The sequence below is a fragment of the Heteronotia binoei genome, chromosome 19, assembly GCF_032191835.1.
Source record: "Heteronotia binoei isolate CCM8104 ecotype False Entrance Well chromosome 19, APGP_CSIRO_Hbin_v1, whole genome shotgun sequence".
NCBI classification, from domain to species: domain Eukaryota; kingdom Metazoa; phylum Chordata; class Lepidosauria; order Squamata; family Gekkonidae; genus Heteronotia; species Heteronotia binoei.
Genome location: NC_083241.1, coordinates 29,458,273 through 29,478,001, shown reverse-complemented (window position 1 = coordinate 29,478,001; position 19,729 = coordinate 29,458,273). Strand labels below are relative to the sequence as shown.

General features: G+C 45.1%; 1 protein-coding gene across 2 annotated transcripts in view; it reads right to left on the bottom strand.

The window, feature by feature from the left end:
- The window catches only part of CPEB1 (cytoplasmic polyadenylation element binding protein 1), an 88,270-nt gene that overhangs the window by 66,017 nt on the left and 2,524 nt on the right, over nt 1-19,729 (bottom strand). For both annotated transcript variants that reach the window (XM_060260283.1, XM_060260284.1), the window contains exon 2: nt 16,139-16,313. In XM_060260283.1, coding sequence (XP_060116266.1) covers nt 16,139-16,313 — 175 coding nt within the window. The remainder of the gene's footprint in view (nt 1-16,138; nt 16,314-19,729) is intronic.

Genomic DNA, 19,729 nt, shown 5'->3' with positions numbered 1-19,729 from the left:
GGTGAAAAAATCTGGTGCAAAAGGTTGTTACCTGGTAGTTGTTGTGAGAAGCAAACAGGTCCATTATAGGTTGACCAAACTGTTCGACTATCTGCTGGAATATTGACGTCTTTAATCTCCATTCCCCTGGTTGTATGGTCGTTCGGCTGAGTCAATCTGCTTGAACATTGGCAATGGTCTTGATGTGTTCTGCCCTGATGGAAAGAAGGTGGTGTTCTGCCCAGTTGAATAATGTCTTTGCTTCCCTGGACAGAGCTGATGACCTCGAGCCCCCCTGATGGTTCAGGTAGGACTTTGCAGCCACATTGTCTGTTCTTACTAGTACATGCTGTTTCTGTACCTGATCGGTGAAGAATAATAGGGCTAGGCGTATTGCTCGTAGTTCCAATACATTGATCGGCAGTTGGGTTTCTGACGGTAACCATCGACCCTGCGTTGGTATGTTGTCGAGCGTTGCTCCCCAACCTGACAGAATGGCATCTGTGAACAGTTGTATCTCTCTGGGAAGATAGTAAACTCTCTCTTGTCACAGATTGGAATCCCTGGACCACCACATCAGAGATTTCTTGGCCTCTAATGTGACCTTGGTCTGTGGATTCTGTTTTGTCATGATCTGGTACTGGTGAGGGCGGATTAACCTTTGTAACTGTCTCGTATGTAAACCTGCCCCACTGAACTGCATCTATGTTTGAGATGAGCAAACCCATCAATTTGGCTAAAGTCAATAATGGAGTGTGAGTGTTCCGAATGACTAAATTCACGAGTTGCTTGGTTTTCTGTATCTTGTTTTTCGGAAGAAAGATAGAGTTCTTTCGTGTATCTATAATCATTCCCAAGTGTTCCAACCTTTGTGTTGGTTCTAGAGAGCTCTTGGCTATATTTATAAGAAAGCCGTGTTCCTGTAGACACTGCATAGTTGCTTGGACATCCGACAGAGCTTTCCGTTTGGACTCTGGTCTGATCAGCAGGTCGTCTAGGTATGAATGAAGGTGTATCCCCTGTTGTCTGAGATGTGCCACAACATTTACCATCACCTTCGTGAATACCCTGGGGGCTGTGGCTAGACCGAAGGGAAGCGCTCTGAATTGAAAGTGTCTGTTCCCCACACAGAACCAAAGGAACCGGCGATGAGATAGCTGGATCGGAATGTGCAAATAAGCTTCCGTGAGATCCAGTGAGGTGAGGAACTCTCCTGGTTGTAAGACCTCTGTGATTGATTTCAGGGTCTCCGTACGAAAGTGTCGTAGATGAATGAATCTGTTGAGAAACTTTAGATCGAGTATTGCTCTCCAGTCCCCGTTTTTCTTGGGAACAGTGAAGAATATTGAATAAACACCTCGACCCCTCTGCTCTGTTGGAACGTGTTCTATGGCATTGATCTCTAAGAGATGTGTGATGGCCTTGTTCATTATAGATCTTTTTGTAGAGTTCTTCCGAATTGGGGACACCAGAAAACGTTCTGGTGGAATGCTTTTGAATTCTATTGCATACCCGCATGACACAATTTCTAAAGTCCAGCAATCTGTTTGGAAAGCCTCCCAAGCGTCTTGAAAATATTGAAGTCTTCCCCCTACCGGAGTTGAAGTCCAGTCACGCCTTGCTGAATTTTGGCTCCCGGTCCTGCTTGTCTCTACGCTCTGAATTCTGCTTGTTGAATCTACGATTAATGAACCCTTTTCTGAAGGGTTGACTTGGTTGGTTTCAGGATGATCTCTTGTTATCTGCATAGGATCTTGATCTGGCCAATGTGTGTGAGGAACGAAAGGACTGACAGTAAAAGCTTCTTCTATCAGTTCTGCGAATGTTCCTTGGCATGGCTTTCTTTTTGTCTTTGGTTTCTACTAAGATCTTATCTAAGGCACTACCAAAGAGCTTTTCTCCTTGAAACGGATACGATATCACGATTTGTTTGGAATGGTTGTCTGCAGGCCATGCTCTAAGCCAGATGCCTCTTCTGGCTACTGCCCCTGGCGCCAGACCTCTGGAACAGAAGGTGAGGGCATCTAGAGAAGCATTGGCCGTGAACTCTGCTGCTTTAAGTAGTCTGGTGGTTCCCTCCATCAATTTCTTATTATTTTCTGGTAGCAACTGAGAGAGTCTTCTAGCCCAGACTATGGCTGCTCTAGATACAATAGACGATGTAGTACATGCCTTAATTGCCATAGTTACCATCTCGTGTGATCTTTTTAGGGCTAGGTCAATTTTCTTGTCCCAACTGTCTCTAATGAAACTGTGCCCGTCTTCTGACACCAAACCCGGATTTTGAAGAGCCGTCACTAGTGCGTCCACTACTGGAACCTGCAACATTTCGTTTGCAAAAACAGGCAAATCATATAACTTTTTTACAAAGGCAGGAAACTGCCGATAAGAGTTAGGTTTTCTCCATTCAGCTTTTAATGGTCTCTCAAAGAATTGTGGAAAAGGGAAAACCTTGGTAGTGGTGTGTGAGCCTGGGAAAAACTCCCTATCCCCAGTAGTTTTATTCCTGGGATTGGTATCAGTACTGGGATTCTCCTCCCCAGAGGCAGAATCTTGGAGCGCCAGCGCTGCCATGACCCTGGTTAACAAATACTGATAGTCATCAGCTTTAAAGCAGCGAACTGACTGCTCTGGGACACAGACATCCTCCACCTCCTCATCTGAAATAAAACTCTCTTGATCTTTAGATTGTGACTCCGCATCCAACTGATTCTCCTCTGAATCTTCCTCTAACAATCTAGAGTTAGAGATCTCTTTTCTGGCTGCCTTAGTTGGCCAGTTGTGCTCTCTGGAAAGATTTTTCTCTGGGCGCCTTGAGGAGGAAGAAGGAGGAGAAGGAGATCTGGATCCCACTGATCCCATGCCCATAGCCCCTGATTGACAGGCATTAAACATTTCTGCTCTAATGGTTTGCTGGAGCATAGTCATAAATTCAACAGAAAATGGCCCTTTAGGGTACAGTACATTAAGAACATAAGAGAAGCCATGTTGGATCAGGCCAACGGCCCATCAAGTCCAACACTCTGTGTCACACAGTGGCAAAAAATTTTATATACACACATACACTGTGGCTAATAGCCACTGATGGACCTGTGCTCCATATATTTATCTAAACCCTTCTTGAAGGTGGCTATACTTGTGGCCGCCACCACCTCCGGTGGCAGTGAATTCCACATGTTAATCACCCTTTGGGTGAAGAAGTACTTCCTTTTATCCGTTTTAACCTGTCTGCTCAGCAATTTCATCCACATTACCACTTTGTTGTATTAGGGCTGGGTCGACCGTGGAGGCGTGATCCGATAGGGGTTGGCCTCCTGTATTGTCTCCCACCGGGAGATTGGTAACCGTCCCAAGGGGCAAAGCATAAGACTCCTGGCGAAATGCGTGCCGAAAATCCTCCTTCAAAATGGCTGCCGTCAGATGCAAGCCTCTGGTGAGGAGAAACTTCAAGCCTTTCTGCTGAAGCCCCTGGACGTTTCAGCCCGTGGTGATTAAAGTCACTAAAACGGGCAACGTTGCCGGGAACTGCAGCAAGCTGGGAAGACATGCCAGTCCCAGGGTCCACTCCCACAGCCTCAGTGCGAGGACTTACGGAGGACGTGTCTTCTAGGAACTCGTCCCTGAAATTTTCCATCCGCCGCTCTTTGCCGCGCTCCGCAAGTGAAGACAAGGAGGAAAAAACAAAAGTCAGCCGCTTTAAAAGCAGCCGCGCCTGCGCCGCTCTCCCAACTACTGTGAAGGTGTGAAGGCGGATGGAAAGTGAAAGTAGCTCAGTGTAACAGACTGGAACTTAAGAAGATTCTTAGACAGAGGAGTAAGGTTGGGAAAAAAGGAAGAATTAGATTAGGAATAGAGAATAGGATTAAAATTGCTTCCTATCTTCTAGGAGCTAAGCTAGCTAGTTGCTCTCCCTCTAGAGGCAGGGAAGAAACTGAGGAGATCTGGGTGCTCCAGGGTCAAGGAAGAGGACGAAGAATTATTCCATTTCCTGCCTCCCTGACAAGATGGTGGAAAGCACCCAAGATGGCCTCCAACTCAGAGGGAGAATGGTGTGTTGAGGAGACGGGTAGAGTGACACCCAGTGACACCCTTGTAGGACAGGTGGCACCCTACGTGGCCGCCTACCTGGCCTACTCCTTTGAGCTGGTCCTGACCACAGGCTTCTACTCAAGCCTTCCAAGAATTCCTTCATGCACCAAAGAAAGACAATTCCATCAGAATGCAGAGCAGAGGAGAATGCAAAGATATATTTCCCACTTGGCCATGGAAGCTTGCTGGGTGACCTTGGATTTGGTGCAGAGGGGGGTTTTTTATACACTGCTTCTGTTCTTTGACTACGTTAATGCAAATTCTAGTAGACTGTGTAAGCTACCTAAGAAATATACAACTTTCAGTTTTTATTGACTAGTTGGTGAAGTTCCTTGTGATATAGAAATACGGTTATAAAGATGCATTACTGCAAATTCTATATTGTATGCTGCAATATATATGGTTTATCTGTATTTTATTTGAGTGTATATTAAAACGTTGCTTTTCAAATATAAAAAACTAGTAAGTTAAAAAAAAAGAGCGGCGGACTCTAATCTGGAGAACTGGGTTTGATGCCCCACTCCTCTACATGCAGCTAGTTAGGTGACCTTGGGTCAGTCACAAGTTCTCTCAGAGCTGTTCTCTCAAGAGCAGTTCTCTAAGACCTCTCACCTGTCTCACAAGGTGTCTGCTGTGCCGAGAGGAAGGGAAAGAGGTTATTAGCCACTTTGAGACTCAGAGTGAAGGGCGGGTTATAAATCCATCTCTTCTTTTTCCCTTCATATGCCCTGAGCCTAATCTATCTCACAGGACTGTTGTAGGGATAAACTGGAGAAAGGAAGAACACTGTAAACCACTCTGGATCTCCACTAAGAAGAAAAGTGAGGTTTAAGTAAATAAATATTTGCATGTCTTCACTCAATATTATCTCCTTGTGAGGAATTTAATTTTTAACCTCAAAATCCAATAAAACACTACTTTCAAATAACAGCCAAATTTGGGGGTTCTCCCCCGCACCACCTATGTTTCTCACAAGCAGCTTTCTCCCAAAATTATCTCACTGTTTACAACCCTGAGTTTTGGCTTTTTACTGAAACTGGCACAGACCCACCTCCATTCTACTACTTTAGGAAGCGGCTGAGAGGTGATATGATCACCATCTTGAAGTACTTGAAGGGCTGTCATAGAGAGGATGGTGTGGAATTGTTTTCTGTGGCCCCGGAAGGTAGGACCAGAACCAATGGGTTGAAATTAAATCAAAAGAGTTTCCGGCTCAACATTAGGAAGAACTTCCTGGCCGTTAGAGCGATTCCTCAGTGGAACAGGCTTCCTTGGAGGTTTTTAAACAGAGGCTAGATGATCATCTGACAGCAATGAAGATCCTGTGAATTTAGGGGGAAATGTTTGGGAGTTTCCTGCATTGTGCAGGGGGTTGGACTAGATGACCCTAGAGGTACCTTCCAACTCCAGAGAGGTACCTCTACTCCAGAGAGGAAAGTTTATTAAAATATTTATTATCGCACCTTTAGTTCAACTGAAGTTTTGAGCCTTGCTGTAACTCTTCCTTTGAGAGAAAAGCCTCATAATATGGGGGAGCAGGGGGAAGAGACCATAAGCTGAGGGAAAGACTCTGTAGAATGGCTGGATTCACCCTACTAAATCCTTTTGTACCAGAGTTGAAAGGATCAAAATGACCCATAGTATTGATTTAAGAAAGTCAAAGTGTGCTAGTCATTATCTAGGGCTTTTGCAGCTGTTGATCAGTGAAATTAAGAATTGCCTTTATTCATTATTATTTACAGCTAACAGTAATGCCAGGGCTTGACAAATTCCAGGTGTCATGGTGCCTAGAAATTTAATTACAGCGCACAGTATTTCCAGCAGTCATTTATACTAAGTGTCTCTTGAAGGAGTTTCAGTACAAATTTATGTAGGTGAGGGGCTGAGATTAGCTTTTTGTTATAAAAACAACCTGGAGAGAAAATAAGAGAAGCCATGTTGGATCAGGCCAATGGCCCCTCCATCAAGTCCAGCTCTGTGTCACACAGTGGCCAAGGAAACCAAGTGCCACCAGGAGGTTCATCGGTGGGGAGGGGCCATGGCTAAGTGGTAGAGCATCTGCTTGGAATGTAGAAGATCCCAGGTTCGAACCCCAAAATCTGTAGTTACAGGATTTGGCAGAAGATGATCTGAAAGATGTCAGAGAGAGCTCTGCTACCAATCTAAGACAATACTGACTTTGATGGACCAATAATGGTCAGATTCAATAGAAGGCAGCTTCAGGAATGTGTTCATGTGTATTTATTCATATAAAGGCAGTAAACTATAGGACATTTTGGAGGTCATTAATTCATGGTGCCCTTGTAAGTTAGAAGCAATGCTTAAACAATGTTTAAAAATTACAAGAATCTGTGAAGAATTTAGGATTAGGTTTTTGCAGCAGCAATAATAGGAAGCATGGTAATTAAAATATAGAAACCTAGGGTGGCTCATAAAGCCCAAGAAAATTTGTCAAGGCCCGCTACATGAACAAATGATTTCTCAACTTACCCTGGAAGATCTGGGAGACAGAGTTCCAAAGTTCACTTTAAAATTAAGTAATTTTTGCAACTACAGAGAAAACAAAGTGAGAGAGCAAGAAACCATAAAATCTTCTTTTCCCAAATGTGACTAACATAGAAGAAGAAGAAGGAAATTGAATAGCCTTCACTCAGAGAGGCTTACACAATCTCCTTTCCCTTTTCCTCCCCACAACAGACACCCTGTGAGGTAGGTGGGGTTGAGAGAACTGCTCTTGAGAAAGCAGCTTTCAAGAACTGTGACTGACCCAAGGTCACTCCAGTAGGCACATGTGGAGAAGTGGGGAATCAAACCCAGTTCTCCCAGATTAGAGTCCACGCACTTAACCACTACGCCAAACTATAGTACAGGACAACAGGCACCTGATCTGCTTCTAAACCACATGGATGGACAGACAGATCTAGAAGTGGGGAACAGTGCAGCAAAGAACAGTTGCTCTGCTTCTACCAACATTGGAACAATGTTTGTCCCTGCGGTCTATAGAACATCAGAAGCTCTTGCTCTATCGGCACACATGGAAACTAGGAGTCACAAACATCACATCAATTGTCACTTCCGACTGTGCCAGACTGAGGCAAACATGTAACGTGGTGACAGAGTAAAAATCTAAAGCTGACCTATGGATGTTAATTGGGAAAATAGGACCCAAATAAACAGAAACTGGTTCTCTGCCAGGATCTGTGGATCTCAAAGTTCAGGGAAGAAGACACAATTTTTTTTAAAGATCCCTACACCCTGCTAGTTTGACTTAAAGAGACTAGGGGGTTCAAAGTGCTCATCAGGCAATGCACAATTATTTATGACCAGCTACCCAAGTCTTCAGTGCAAGGTGATTTAGAAGGAGAATGAAATATGCAAACAGAACAAAATCCTGGCTGGCTTTTTCTGTAGCAGGAACTCCTTTGCATATTAGGCGACACATCCCTGATGTAGCCAATCCTTCAAGAGGAACAGAACCAGAGCTTTTTTTGTAGCAGGAGCTCCTTTGCATAATAAGCCACAAACTCCTGATGTAGCCAATCCTCCAAGAGCTTATAGTAAACCCTGTAAGCTCTTGGAGGATTAGCTACACCAGGGGTGTGTGGCCTAGTATGCAAATGAGTTCCTTCTACAAAAAAAAGCCCTGGCCAGAACACTGGGACAATCTAACAAGAATGCCTCTTGCAGCTTAAGCAACTTCTGGGCCATCACTGTTCTTTTAAGCCCGTGGTTCTCAACCTTTTTTCTCTTATGTTTCGATCACTTTATCAAAGAAGCTAGATCCCACCAGAATAGAAACAAAAAGCCTACTTTTTGTCTGAACAGGATAGTTATATGTTGGATGCCAAAATTTCACAGATGGACAATCCGTGGTGGGCAGGACACAGCTTGTCACGCTTGCAGGCAGACATGGGAATTGAAGGAGAGCAAATTCTTAAGGTTAACTCAAGAAAACCCTGCATCCCGCCAGTTGAAAACTATTGCTCTGAGCCTGTCTAGCCCTGCCCTGCAGCTTCAGAAAAGAGGCTCTCGTAAGTATCTGCCTAGCACTATGTTTGCCAGGAAGCAGCATGGATTCCTATGGAAGCACCCCTCCTCCCTCCATAAAGCTATTCCACAGTACACAACATCTGGCAGCTAATGGGAAGCTGTCTCAGCTGCTGTCTCTTCCTCCACTGATTGTCAACCAGCAGGCTGGAGTTCTATGCAAGCAAGAGAACCAGATGGCATTTCTGCCCACCAATGGAAGATGGGGATTCAATCCACCTCCCTGACCCCAAGAGTAATCTCAGAAATTAGGGGGGGGGGGGGAGACATGCTCCCTGGGATCTAACACAATGCAAGGATGCACTCATGTGTGACTTACAATGCTACAAGTGCTTTGAACACAGAGGCCAGAATATAATCCATTACAACAAGCCCTTGGTGTATTTTGTAATAATTCTCTCTAGCTGCCATTTTGTATGGTTGCTCTGTGAAGTGCAGACTATCAGTGAACAGGAAGGCCATCTAAATCAGATCCCATTGCAAATCCCTGTTCTAAAAACGAGTAGGGCATAAAACCAGATTATGTATTGCATTGTGTAGGGACTGCTGCCAGACAGCTGCATAAATCCAATATAAAGTTTGAGTCCAGTGGCCCCTTTAAGACCGAAGTTTAATATTGGGTATAAGCTTTCATGTTCATGCATCAGTGCGTGAACACAAAAGCTTATATCCAGAATTAAACTTTGTTGGTCTTAAAGGCGCCACTGGACTCAAACTTTATTCTATTGCTTCAGACCAACACTGCTACCCATCTGAACAAATTCATTATTTTGTTTCTGGTTAAAATTTAGTCTCTTTTTTGCTTTATACATACACAGGTTAGATCAGGGGTGGCCAAACTGCAGCTTGGGAGCCACACGTGGCTCTTTCACACACATTGTGTGGCTCTCAACTCCCCCCCCCCCCCCCCGCCCTGTTAGCTGGCTTAGAGAAAGCATTTCTCTTTCTATCGTTTCCCAAACCAAGCCAGCTGGCGGCTTGGAGAATGCATTTAAAGTTAAAGCTGCTTTCTTTCCACCTCTCCCTTCCTCTTCCATCCCCCATCTATTTGCCTACCTGCCTGCCCTCCTGTCTTGCAGTGGCTCTCAAACATCTAACATTTATTCTATGTGGCTCTTACGTTAAGCAAGTTTGGCCACCTCTGAGTTAAATAATGCCTTCTGCGATCCTTAAGTCCTCAATCAGTTACCTTTATGAGATGGTTACTCTCAAAAGCGGCATACAGGAGCAGTGCTTTCCACTCCCACATCTCCAATTACTACCTTCTTGCATCCAGTTTTACTCCTGAACTGACCGAACTTTTGTTTTCTTGCTTCTTAAAAATTTACAATGGGGTCCATACAACCATCCACAGATTTCTGCACAGCTGGATGTTTCCTCTTCCTCTTGCTGCTGGAACCATTCAGCTCATTCTTAGGTACAGAACTGGAGGGGGTGGTCTGCAGTGGGAACTGATGGAAATTGCCAGCCCTTTTCCACCAACAGGAAGTGCTGTTCCATTGGGGATGCAATCTAGCTGGTTACTACATTCAATCACAGTTGTGGCTCAGTGGTACAGCATTTGCTTTGCATGCAGAAGGCTCCAGGTTCAGTCCTTCAGCATCTCCAGTTAAGAGAGACCAGGCAGTAAGTGAACATCTGCCTGAGACTCCGGAGTGCTGCTGCCAGCCTGAGTAGACAATACTGACCATGGTGTTGCTGCCAGCCTGAGTAGACGATACTGACCATGGTGGACCAATGGTTTGCTTCTGTATAAGGCAGCTTAATTTGTGTGTTTGTATGCAGAAGGTCCCTGGTACAATTCCTGGCCTCTCCAGTTAAAAGGACCAAGCAGAAGAAGATGTGAAAAGCCTCTGCCTGAGACACTGGAGAGCTGCTATAGTCTGAGGACAATACTGACCTTAAAGGACTGATTCAATATAAGACAGCTTCATAGGTGTTCATTACCTTCTAAGCATAAGAAATGTGTAAGGAATTCAGTGTCAATGCGATTAATGCAGGTAACCAGCCCTGTTTAGAGAGGCCAGTAAAAGCTAATGAGGTTAATTTTTGGGAATGGGGGTGGGGGAGAGACATTTGAGAGCCTCCTGCTTTAGTTAAGAGTTAGGAATTGGGACTCTGTTCACTGCTCCTGGCTCACAAGCAGCCAATCTGAGCCGAACAAACTCTGAAGCAGATCTGATACTTCCTGGATCAGCTTTGTCAACAACAGGTTGCAAGGCAAAAATCAACAGCACGACCCTACCTGTGCCGTCAGGTCTTCTACAACTAGACCTGATAGCATGGGGATGAAAGCATGAGAAAATAAAACCCAGCAAGAGCCTCATGTCCAGAAATCCCAGCCCTGAGGCAATTCAAATACTCTGACAGAGCAGCCCGTCATGGGTCTGCCTGACAACACCTTCTCAGATGAGGAAGAAATGGAGGAAGCTGGCCCCAGCCTTCAGATGCTGCAGGAAGACCCACCAGATAAGGTAGAGACTCCATCAGGTGCGGAGGGGGAGACTCAGAGGCCCTGCAGCTGCCATTTGCCACCCTAGTGTCACCAGAGCCCTTAGAATGCTGAAGAAGGCATGCCCAAAGGGAGGTGCAGGAGTGGTACTGCTGTGCACGGCTGGTAGCCCAGCACTGGTCAACCTCTATCTGTGAGTGGGAGTCCCTGCAGGATCAGGGCAGACAGCCCTGTAGGCTGCTCAGCCACTGATGACTTGCACCTGTCTCTGGATGACTCAGCAGCTGGAGGGGTTGCGCCAAGCCTTGAATGACTGCTGATAAAAGCGGCCAGGAAAACTTGAGCCGGCATGGAATCAGTTTGGCCACCACCAATGTTGCCTCCAAGCTGCAAAATCTTGTGAGAAAAAATTCTACTTTGTGAGCTACTGCATGCGTTAGTGCAGGGGCGTCAAACATGCGGCCCGGGGACCGAATCAGGCCCCCAGAGGGCTCCTATCAGGACCCCAAACAACTGGCTGTCATCTGTTTCCTTCTTCTCTCTTGCTTCCTTCTGCATAACGGCTTGCTTTGCCAGGCTCTCTCAATCGCACAACAGAGCTACTGAGCCAAGCCTCTCTTCCTTCTATTGGCTGAGGCTCCTCCCCCTCCTAGTCCCCTGGGGAAGGAAGGAAAGAGCTACAGCTTTCTTTGCCCAGTTCCCTAGATTCCATGGGAGAAATACAAAGAAAGCACCTTTAAGACTGAGTGTTAATGTTTTAAGGATTTTTTTTTAAATCTTTGTGTTTGCCTGTGTCCTTTATAAAGTTTATATCTCTGCTATCTAATCATAAATACGTACACACATGGCCCAACCCAACATGGCACGGCCCAACAAGGTCTCATTTATGTCAGATTTGACCCTCATAACAAATGAATTCAGCACCCCTGCATTAGTGTGCTCTGGGAGACCCTGAACTAAGACAAAAATGTGTGAGCTGGAGGCTAAAATGTGAGCTAGCTCACGTTAACTCAGCTTAGAGGGTACACTGGGCACCACACGCTGGTGCGCTGATGTGCTTTAGGCTTCTACATGCCTGGTCTTCTGGACCATGACCCGGCTTGTGATCTCTGGATTTGCTGTTCTGGTTTGATGCTTGGATTTTGGAATATCTGTGCTTTGACCCTGGATTGTGTTTGGGCTATACTTCTTGCTTCAGATGTCTGCCTGAACCTGGACACCATCCATCTAACCTCCTCTGGGCATATGCTGCACTTTCTTCAGTGGAGGAGGAGCTGGTTCAGTTCCTTTGATAGAGCTGCTGTCCCATCATCCCCCTTCAGCAGAAGCTGAAAGGCTCTTAGTAACAGGGTCTCCCCACTGCAGCCCAAAAATCCTCCCCGTAAAAATGTACACACACATAAATTACGGAACAGTGTGTTGCTGCCTTTTAAATGACATCCATCTGTTGCCTACTACTCTGCCTCTGAAGCCTTGCTTGTGAATAGTTTCTCCCAGGGCTTTTTCTGAGCAGGAATGCAGTTCCGGCTGGCTTGGTGTCAGGGGATGTGGCCTAATATACAAATGAGTTCCTGCTGGGCTTTTTCTACAAAAAAAGCCCTGGATTCTTCAGTGATGAAGCTGCCTTATACTGAATCAGACCCTTGACCCATCAAAGGCAGTATCGTCTACTCAGACTAACAGAAGCTCTGCAGGATTTCATGTGTAGGTTTCACACATCACCTTCTATCCGAGCTTTTAATTGGAAATGCCAGGGATTGAACCTGCACCTTCTGCATGCTAAACAGATGCTCTATCACTGAACTGGAGTCCCTCCCCAGTCCCAGCAAAAGAACTACTGCTGCTATGAAAATCAAGAACTAGGTGTTTTCTTTTCTAGAACTTTTTGGACTAGATACAGCCATGGGAGATTTGGGTCCTATATGCTTCCAATAACACTTTTATTGTTGCAAACCCTTTTTTAGCAAGACAAGAACAAGATAATTCTGTTCTAGAAAGAAAATCGTGTACACACACAAACAAAAAAGATTTGGCTGCAGATGCTCCCTTACTCTCCCCTTGGGCGTTTTACAAGAAAGCATGCATTTTCTAGAAGATGAGCAAGGTATTTTAGAAAGCTGCATGAATTCTCTTCAAAGCTGAGCTTGCACATGTTTGTTTTTACAGAATGTTCTTTTCCTCTTAACATCAGGCCCTGCCCTGGGATCAAAGGCAACAGAAGAACGCTTCCTTTCCCAAGAACTATTTTCAGGGGTTCAACTCAGAATCTTCTTGACTGACCACTTGTAAATTGAGCAATCTGTTAACAAAGATCTGCCCACTTCACTAGTGCAATCAAGAATTAACGCAGAGCATTATTGCTACGCAGCTGCAATTCTAAACAGTCTCAGCCTTTACAAAAAGCCTCTTATTGTCATCTGAGCTATTTTACACTGCTTGGTTTGAACACTACAATTAAAAAACCCCACAAGATTTGTGGATTCTAGCATTGATAATTTATGCAGAATAGCTACTTAGGTCCTCGCTACACAAAACGTGTGACAGAAGGTGGCTCAGGGTTCTTTGACACAACTTGCTGTCACACACGTGATACAGTGAGGTCAACATCTTTATAAATTACCTGGATTAAGGAATGAAAGGAATTCTTATTAAATTTGCAAATGATACTAAATGGGGAGGGATCACAAATACAGCAGAAAGAGGCAGGATACAGGATGATCTTGACAGGCTGGAAAACTGAGCTACAATTAATAAAATGAATTTTAATGGGGATAAATGTAAAGTTCTGTATTTAGCTAAGAAAAATCCAATGTGTTATTATAGGATGAGGGAGACTTGCCTTGGCAGTAGTATGTGCGAAAAAGATCTTGGTGTTTTAGTAGACCGTACTGCATATAGAACATGAGTCAGCAGTGTGATGTGGTAGCTAAAAAGCCAAATGCAATCTTGGGCTGCATCAACAGAAGTATGGTGTCCAGATCATGCAAAGTGATGGTATCATTTTACTCTACTCTGATTAGGCCTCACCTAGAGTTTTGTATTCAGTTTTGGGTGTCACAATTTAAGAAGGATACAGACAAGCTGGAACATGTCCAGAGGGTGGCAACAAAGATGGTGAAGGGTCTGGAGACCAAGTCCTATGAGGAAAGGCTGAAGGAGCTGGGTATGTTTAGCCTGCAGAGGAGATGACTGAGAGGTGATATGATAACCATCCCCAACTACTTGAAAGACTGGTCGTATAGAGGATGTTGCCCCAGAAGGTTGGACCAGAACCAATAGGGTGAAAGTAAATCAAATGAATTTTCGGCTAAACATGAGGAAGAACTTCCTGGCAGTCAGAGTGGTTCCCCAGTGGAACAGGCTTCCCCAGGAACTGGTGGGCTCTTCTTCTTTGGAGGTTTTTATACAGCGGCTATCTGACAGCAACACTGATTCTGTGAACTTAGGCAGATCATGAGATGGAGGGCAGGAAGGGTTGCATCAGTTAATGCCCCCTTCTTATATGCACAGGGAAATACTGATCGCCTCTTTAGGAGAGCCAGTTTGGTGTAGTGGTTAAGTGTGCGGACTCTTATCTGGGAGAACCGGGTTTGAATCCCCACTCCTCCACTTGCACCTGCTAGCATGGCCTTGGATCAGTCATAGCTCTGGCAGAGGTTGTCCTTGAAAGGGCAGCTGCTGTGAGAGCCCTCTCCAGCCCCACCCACCTCACAGGGTGTCTGTTGTGGGGGAGGAAGCTAAAGGAGATTGTGAGCCGCTCTGAGACTCTTCGGAGTGAAGGGTGGGATATAAATCCAATATCTTCTAGGGTCAGGAAACAATTTTCTCCAGGCCACTTTGGCCAGGGATCCTGAAGGGGTTTTTTTTCCCCCATCTTCTGGGCACAGAACAAGGGTCACTGGGGTGTGTGTGGGGGGGGAGGTGAGGTATTTGTGAGTTTCCTGCATTGTGCTGGGGGTTGGGCTAGATGACCCTGGAGATCCCTTCCAACTTTATGATGCCTGGAGCACGGTGGGGTGGGGGTGGGTGCTTCCATCTTACCTCCCACACCATTTTCATCAGCAACAACTTGAGAGAGGGGGGCTTATTTATTCCGCCCTCCTCTAATGGGCTTAGGGCAGCTAACAACAATTAAAACCCACATAGAGTATTTTTTTTAAAAAAAACCAAAATATACAACAAAATCAATTCCATACATTTTTCAACTACTAAAAAACCAAGATGCACGTCAGTGTTCCTGATTGTCTATATCTGTCCAATGAGATTGTCAGTGCTGTGGAGCATTAGCCACCTCCCCTTAACTGTTGAAGGCAAGTTTAAATACTTCGGTCTTACAGGCCTTGGCAGGGGGAACTTGGCAGGTCCCACAAGGCCCTGATGTTTTCGGGGAGGGCATTCCACAGAGCGGGGGCTATTAGCAATAGCGGGGGTAGTTTGTCCCACTGCTTGGATCCAGATGTGTACTAGGCCCCAGAAGTGGAATAAACTAGAGCCGCCACCATTTTTGCTTATGAAAACAGCACAGGAGTTAGAACAGAACCACCATACTCCAGAACAGAATCTGGCCCCGGTAGACTTTTTAAGGAGAGTTCCCCCATCACAGGTGACTGAAAGTCAGGCCAGGGGATGCCCGACTTAACTCATATTACATATTTCATGCAATTAGGATCATATACGAGTCAGAATGCGTCCACATTTACAGCAGCTGTAAACAGCAGCTCAGTACAGCTGCTTCAATTAGCCATCTTCCATAAAAAGACAAACTTCTTGTGTCTTTAAATAAACTATGGAATTTTTCCTGTTCCCTTGACAAAAGGTGCCAAATCAGCTAGCTAATAAAGCGGAAGGCCTGCCATTTCAGGAATATCGTCCTCAACAGATGGCTCCTCCTTTAGATCACAATCTTAAGAGGGAAGGGGGCTTCGACTTTCCCCCCTGCAATTTTACCAACCAAAAAGGATGACAGGGGGTTGGGGTACATGTATCATGAGATTAGGCCCTTTAAGATGATTAGGCCCTTCAAGATAAATGCACTAAGGTGGCACAGGGCACAGCGGTTTATAGCTCTATCTTTAGTACTTGGTGTACAGCTGCAGTTTTACTTCTGGAAAGTGACAGCATTTGTATTTATTTACTTTGTTTCCCAGTGGGGAAGCAAAGCAGCTTACAACATTCTTCCTTTCTCCATTTTATACCACACAATAACCCTGTGAGGTAGGCTAAGCCAAGAGTGTGTGACTGGCCCACGATCACCCAGCAAGCTTCCATGACAGAGTGGGGATTCAAACTAGCATCTCCCAGATCAACACTCTGACCACCTCAGAACACTGGTTCTTGTGTTGCACGCAGACTTTAGAGGGCATAAATATGTCAAACAGTTCAATTTTATATGTTGTCATTTTATCTTGATGAAGCAGTCAAAAAGTTTAGGCCTGATGCAGTAAATATGACATGTGTTTTAATCCGTCCCCCCCCCCACCCGGCACAAGATTCCTGCGTTTGTTTTCCCACCAGGAGGGAGAAAAGTTCTCTACAGCTCCAAAACTTCCAAATCCCATCTGCTCAAATTACCTGGTAGCAGTTCCTTTCGGTCTCTTGTGATGGGTGTTGTGCAGACTCCTCTGAAGTCCAGAGAGTTACTCAGCATGGCATTTATGCGTCGGAAAATATCTGCATTGCTGCACGTAGTCAGAGCCGGAACATCCGAGGTGTCCCAGCGGTCTTTTGTGGCCCTTCCAATACCCTCCTTTTGGCAAAACAGAATATTAAGAGCACAGCATCAAAGTCCAGACATCAAACTATGCAAGCATTGTGTGTCATTATGTGCCATCAAGTCATTTCTGACTCATGGCACCCTTATGAATTAACAACTTCCAAAACACCCTACTAGTAACAGCCCTGCTCAGATTTTGCAAACTGAGGGCCCTGGCTTCCTTAATCGAGTCAATCCTCTTTTCCTACTGCCTTCAACTTTCCCTAGCATTATTGTTTGCATTAACACTTCAAAATTTCTTAGGATTTGCCAGTTTTGGAACCCAAAATTTTCACACAGAAAACAGCAAGATGCCTGAGCAAGCCCACAAGTTACTACTGCTGGTTTCAAGTACTTTTCTTTGTTTGCTTCATTTATACCTTGCCTTTTTTCTCCTCAAAGTGGTGGACGTCATTTTCCTCTCTTTTATTGGATCCTCACAAAACAACCCCATGAGGCAGGTTAGGCCAAGAAAGTATGACAGGCCCAAGAAGCTAGGATAGAATTTCTCCCAGCAGCCCAAAGTGGTGTGCTAAAATGCAGCAGCTAACATCCAAACCTGAAAGGGGAATAGAGCTGGGTTTGGCTCCCATGAAGTTGGGGGGGGGGGAGAGGTAGGCAGGGGACAGAAACCACTGGAGGTGGGGGAATAGAATGGATGCCTTCCCCAATTTGGTGGGGCCCCCCCCCGGCAGCGTCTGGGGCAAGCACCCCCTCTGCTGCCCGCTAGATCTGGCCCTGGCTGGGTTCAGGTAGCCGGCTCATGGTTGACTCAGCCTTCCATCCTTCCGAGGTCGGTAAAACGAGTTCCCAGTTTGCTGGGGGTAACGTGTAGATGACTGGGGAAGGCAACGGCAGACCAACCCGTAAAAAGTCTGCCAAGAAAACGTTGTGATGTGATGTCATCCCATGGGTTGGTAATGACATCACATTGCGACGTTTGCACAAGGGACTACTATTACCTTTTTTAAGACTTTCTTTTTTTGTTTGTTTGGTTCCTAGAATTCAGCCTTGAGTGTAAATCTTGTTGTGTTGTTGGAAAATGGGAATTTAGTTGGGTATGAAAACACTACATTGATGGGAGTGCATTCTTAGCTCTCACTTCCTGTCTGAAACTGATGATTTCTAGACTCCTTTAGGCTTGGTGTGAGATGTCCCTGATTTTTGGTGAATTAACAGGAGGGGGAAATAGATCTTCTATGGGCCCATAAGATAGAATGGGCCCATAAGGGGGCATCTTTTTTTTTAATTTTGCGCCCCCCTCCAAAAACCATGCAGATCTGGCCCTGAACCCAGCTTCTGCTGGGATCAAACTCAGGTCTCACTAATGCACATTTCCAAATTTATTAACAAAGATTAAAAGTGGGCAAGAGACAAAAAAGCACCAAAGACGGGAAAAGTATCAGAAAAGCTGGAAAACATAGTAGCTGGGCAAGACTAGGATGCTCTAAAGATCTAAACTTTTGCCCTGGGTCAGAAGCCATTCTCAAAGGATTCTGAACATTCCCATCCCACCTTTGAGTCTACATATTTCTCTAACTCCCATGAGAACTGGAATGTTGAGTGAAAACAAAAGATTCTAGAATGTGAAATTCTACAGGGGATGAACAGAATGCCACAGTCCAGTTGTGGTTCACATGCAGAGACAGTTAAGTTCTGCCTTGCGCTTTTCAATAACTGCCTATATGAATTAACTGTCTGTTAATAATGATGTTTTAATAATTGTTTTATGTCTTATGTTTTATTGCTGTTTTATCTTCTTTGGTCATTGTTTGACCCTAACCTGTGAGCCGCCCTGAGCCTGCCTTTGGCAGGGAGGGTGGGATATAAAATAATTAATTTTATTTTTGAGAGCCAGTTTGGTGTAGTGGTTAAGTGTGCGGACTCTTATCCGGGAGAACCGGGTTTGATTCCCCACTCTTCCACTTGCACCTGCTGGAATGGCCTTGGGTCAGCCATAGCTCTGGCAGAGGCTGTCCTTGAAAGGGCAGCTGCTCTCAGCCCCACCCACCTCAGAGGGTGTCTGTTGTGGGGGAGGAAGATAAAGGAGATTGTGAGCCGCTCTGAGACTCTTCGGAGTGGAGGGTGGGATATAAATCCAATATCATCTTCTTCTTCTTCTAAATAAATAACTAAATAAATAAATGGTGGCTCCACAATCACCACCAGAGGAACAAGAGAACATTGCTGACAGGGAATCAAACCCAGTTCTCCCAGATAAGAGCCCACACACCTAACCACTACACTGAACACAGGAAGGCTTATACTGAATCAGACCTCTGCTCCCTCAAAGTCAATATTGTCTATGTCATGGTCTTCCACATCACCTCCTACTGGGTCTTATTAATTGGAAATTCTGAAGACTGAACCTGGCAACTTCTTCCACACCAAGTAGATGTTCTACCACTGAGCCACAGCCTCTCATAAGGACGAGAGACCATGTTGAATCAGGCCAATGGCCCATCCAGTCCAACACTCTGTGTCACACAGTGGCCAAAAAAAACCCCAGGAACCATCAGGAAGTCCATCAGCAGGGCCAGCACACTAGGAGCCCTCCCCCACCCCCCAAGAACCAAGAATACAGAGCATCACATCTATACCCTGTGGCTAATAGCCACTGATGGACTTCTGCGCCATCTGTTTATCCAATCCCCTCTTGAAGCCATTTATGCAGGTAGCTGCTAGCACCTCTTGTGGCAGTGAATTCCATGCGTTTATCACCCTTTTGCTTCCTTTCATCCATTCCAACCCAACTGTTCAGCAATTTCATTCTGATACTCCTTCTGATACTATGACGTCTACCCAAATCCTAACCCTTCAGTTCTTGAATTTCGCCAAGAGAACTTGAACTGCAGAAACAATTCAGTAATAATTTGTTTTCTCAAAAGTTCCCTTGCTGATTTCTATAGTTCAGGCTGCCATTAAAGGCTCAGGTGCATGCCAATCAGCTGGAAACCTTATCTGGGACTCCCACTGCTTTTTAGATGCTAGTATTTTTCCTGTGATGCTCATTCTGAGTTCTGGAAACTTTTTTGTTGGTCTTACAGGTGCCCCTGGACTCACACTTTGTTCAGGATCATCACGTGAGTCTTAACAGCCCTGCCCCCTCCACAGTATTCTTCTCTGGAGCATGAGATAAGATAATCAAGATGTTCCATCACCACCTCTAGCTAGGGGCTCATCGTCATAGTTTATTATAGTCTCAAGACCAGAATACAGTATAAACATAATACGAAAAAATAAAAACGGACATAGTATACGAAAATAAGAGATCAAAATGTAAGAACTTTTAAAATGCAATTCCCACAGTCTAAGAATTAATGCACAAAACTCAGCAACTGAATGTGTAATCTCTGAATTCTTATCTGATAGGAACCGATTAAGTCTTGCTTTGTTTGTATTGATATAAG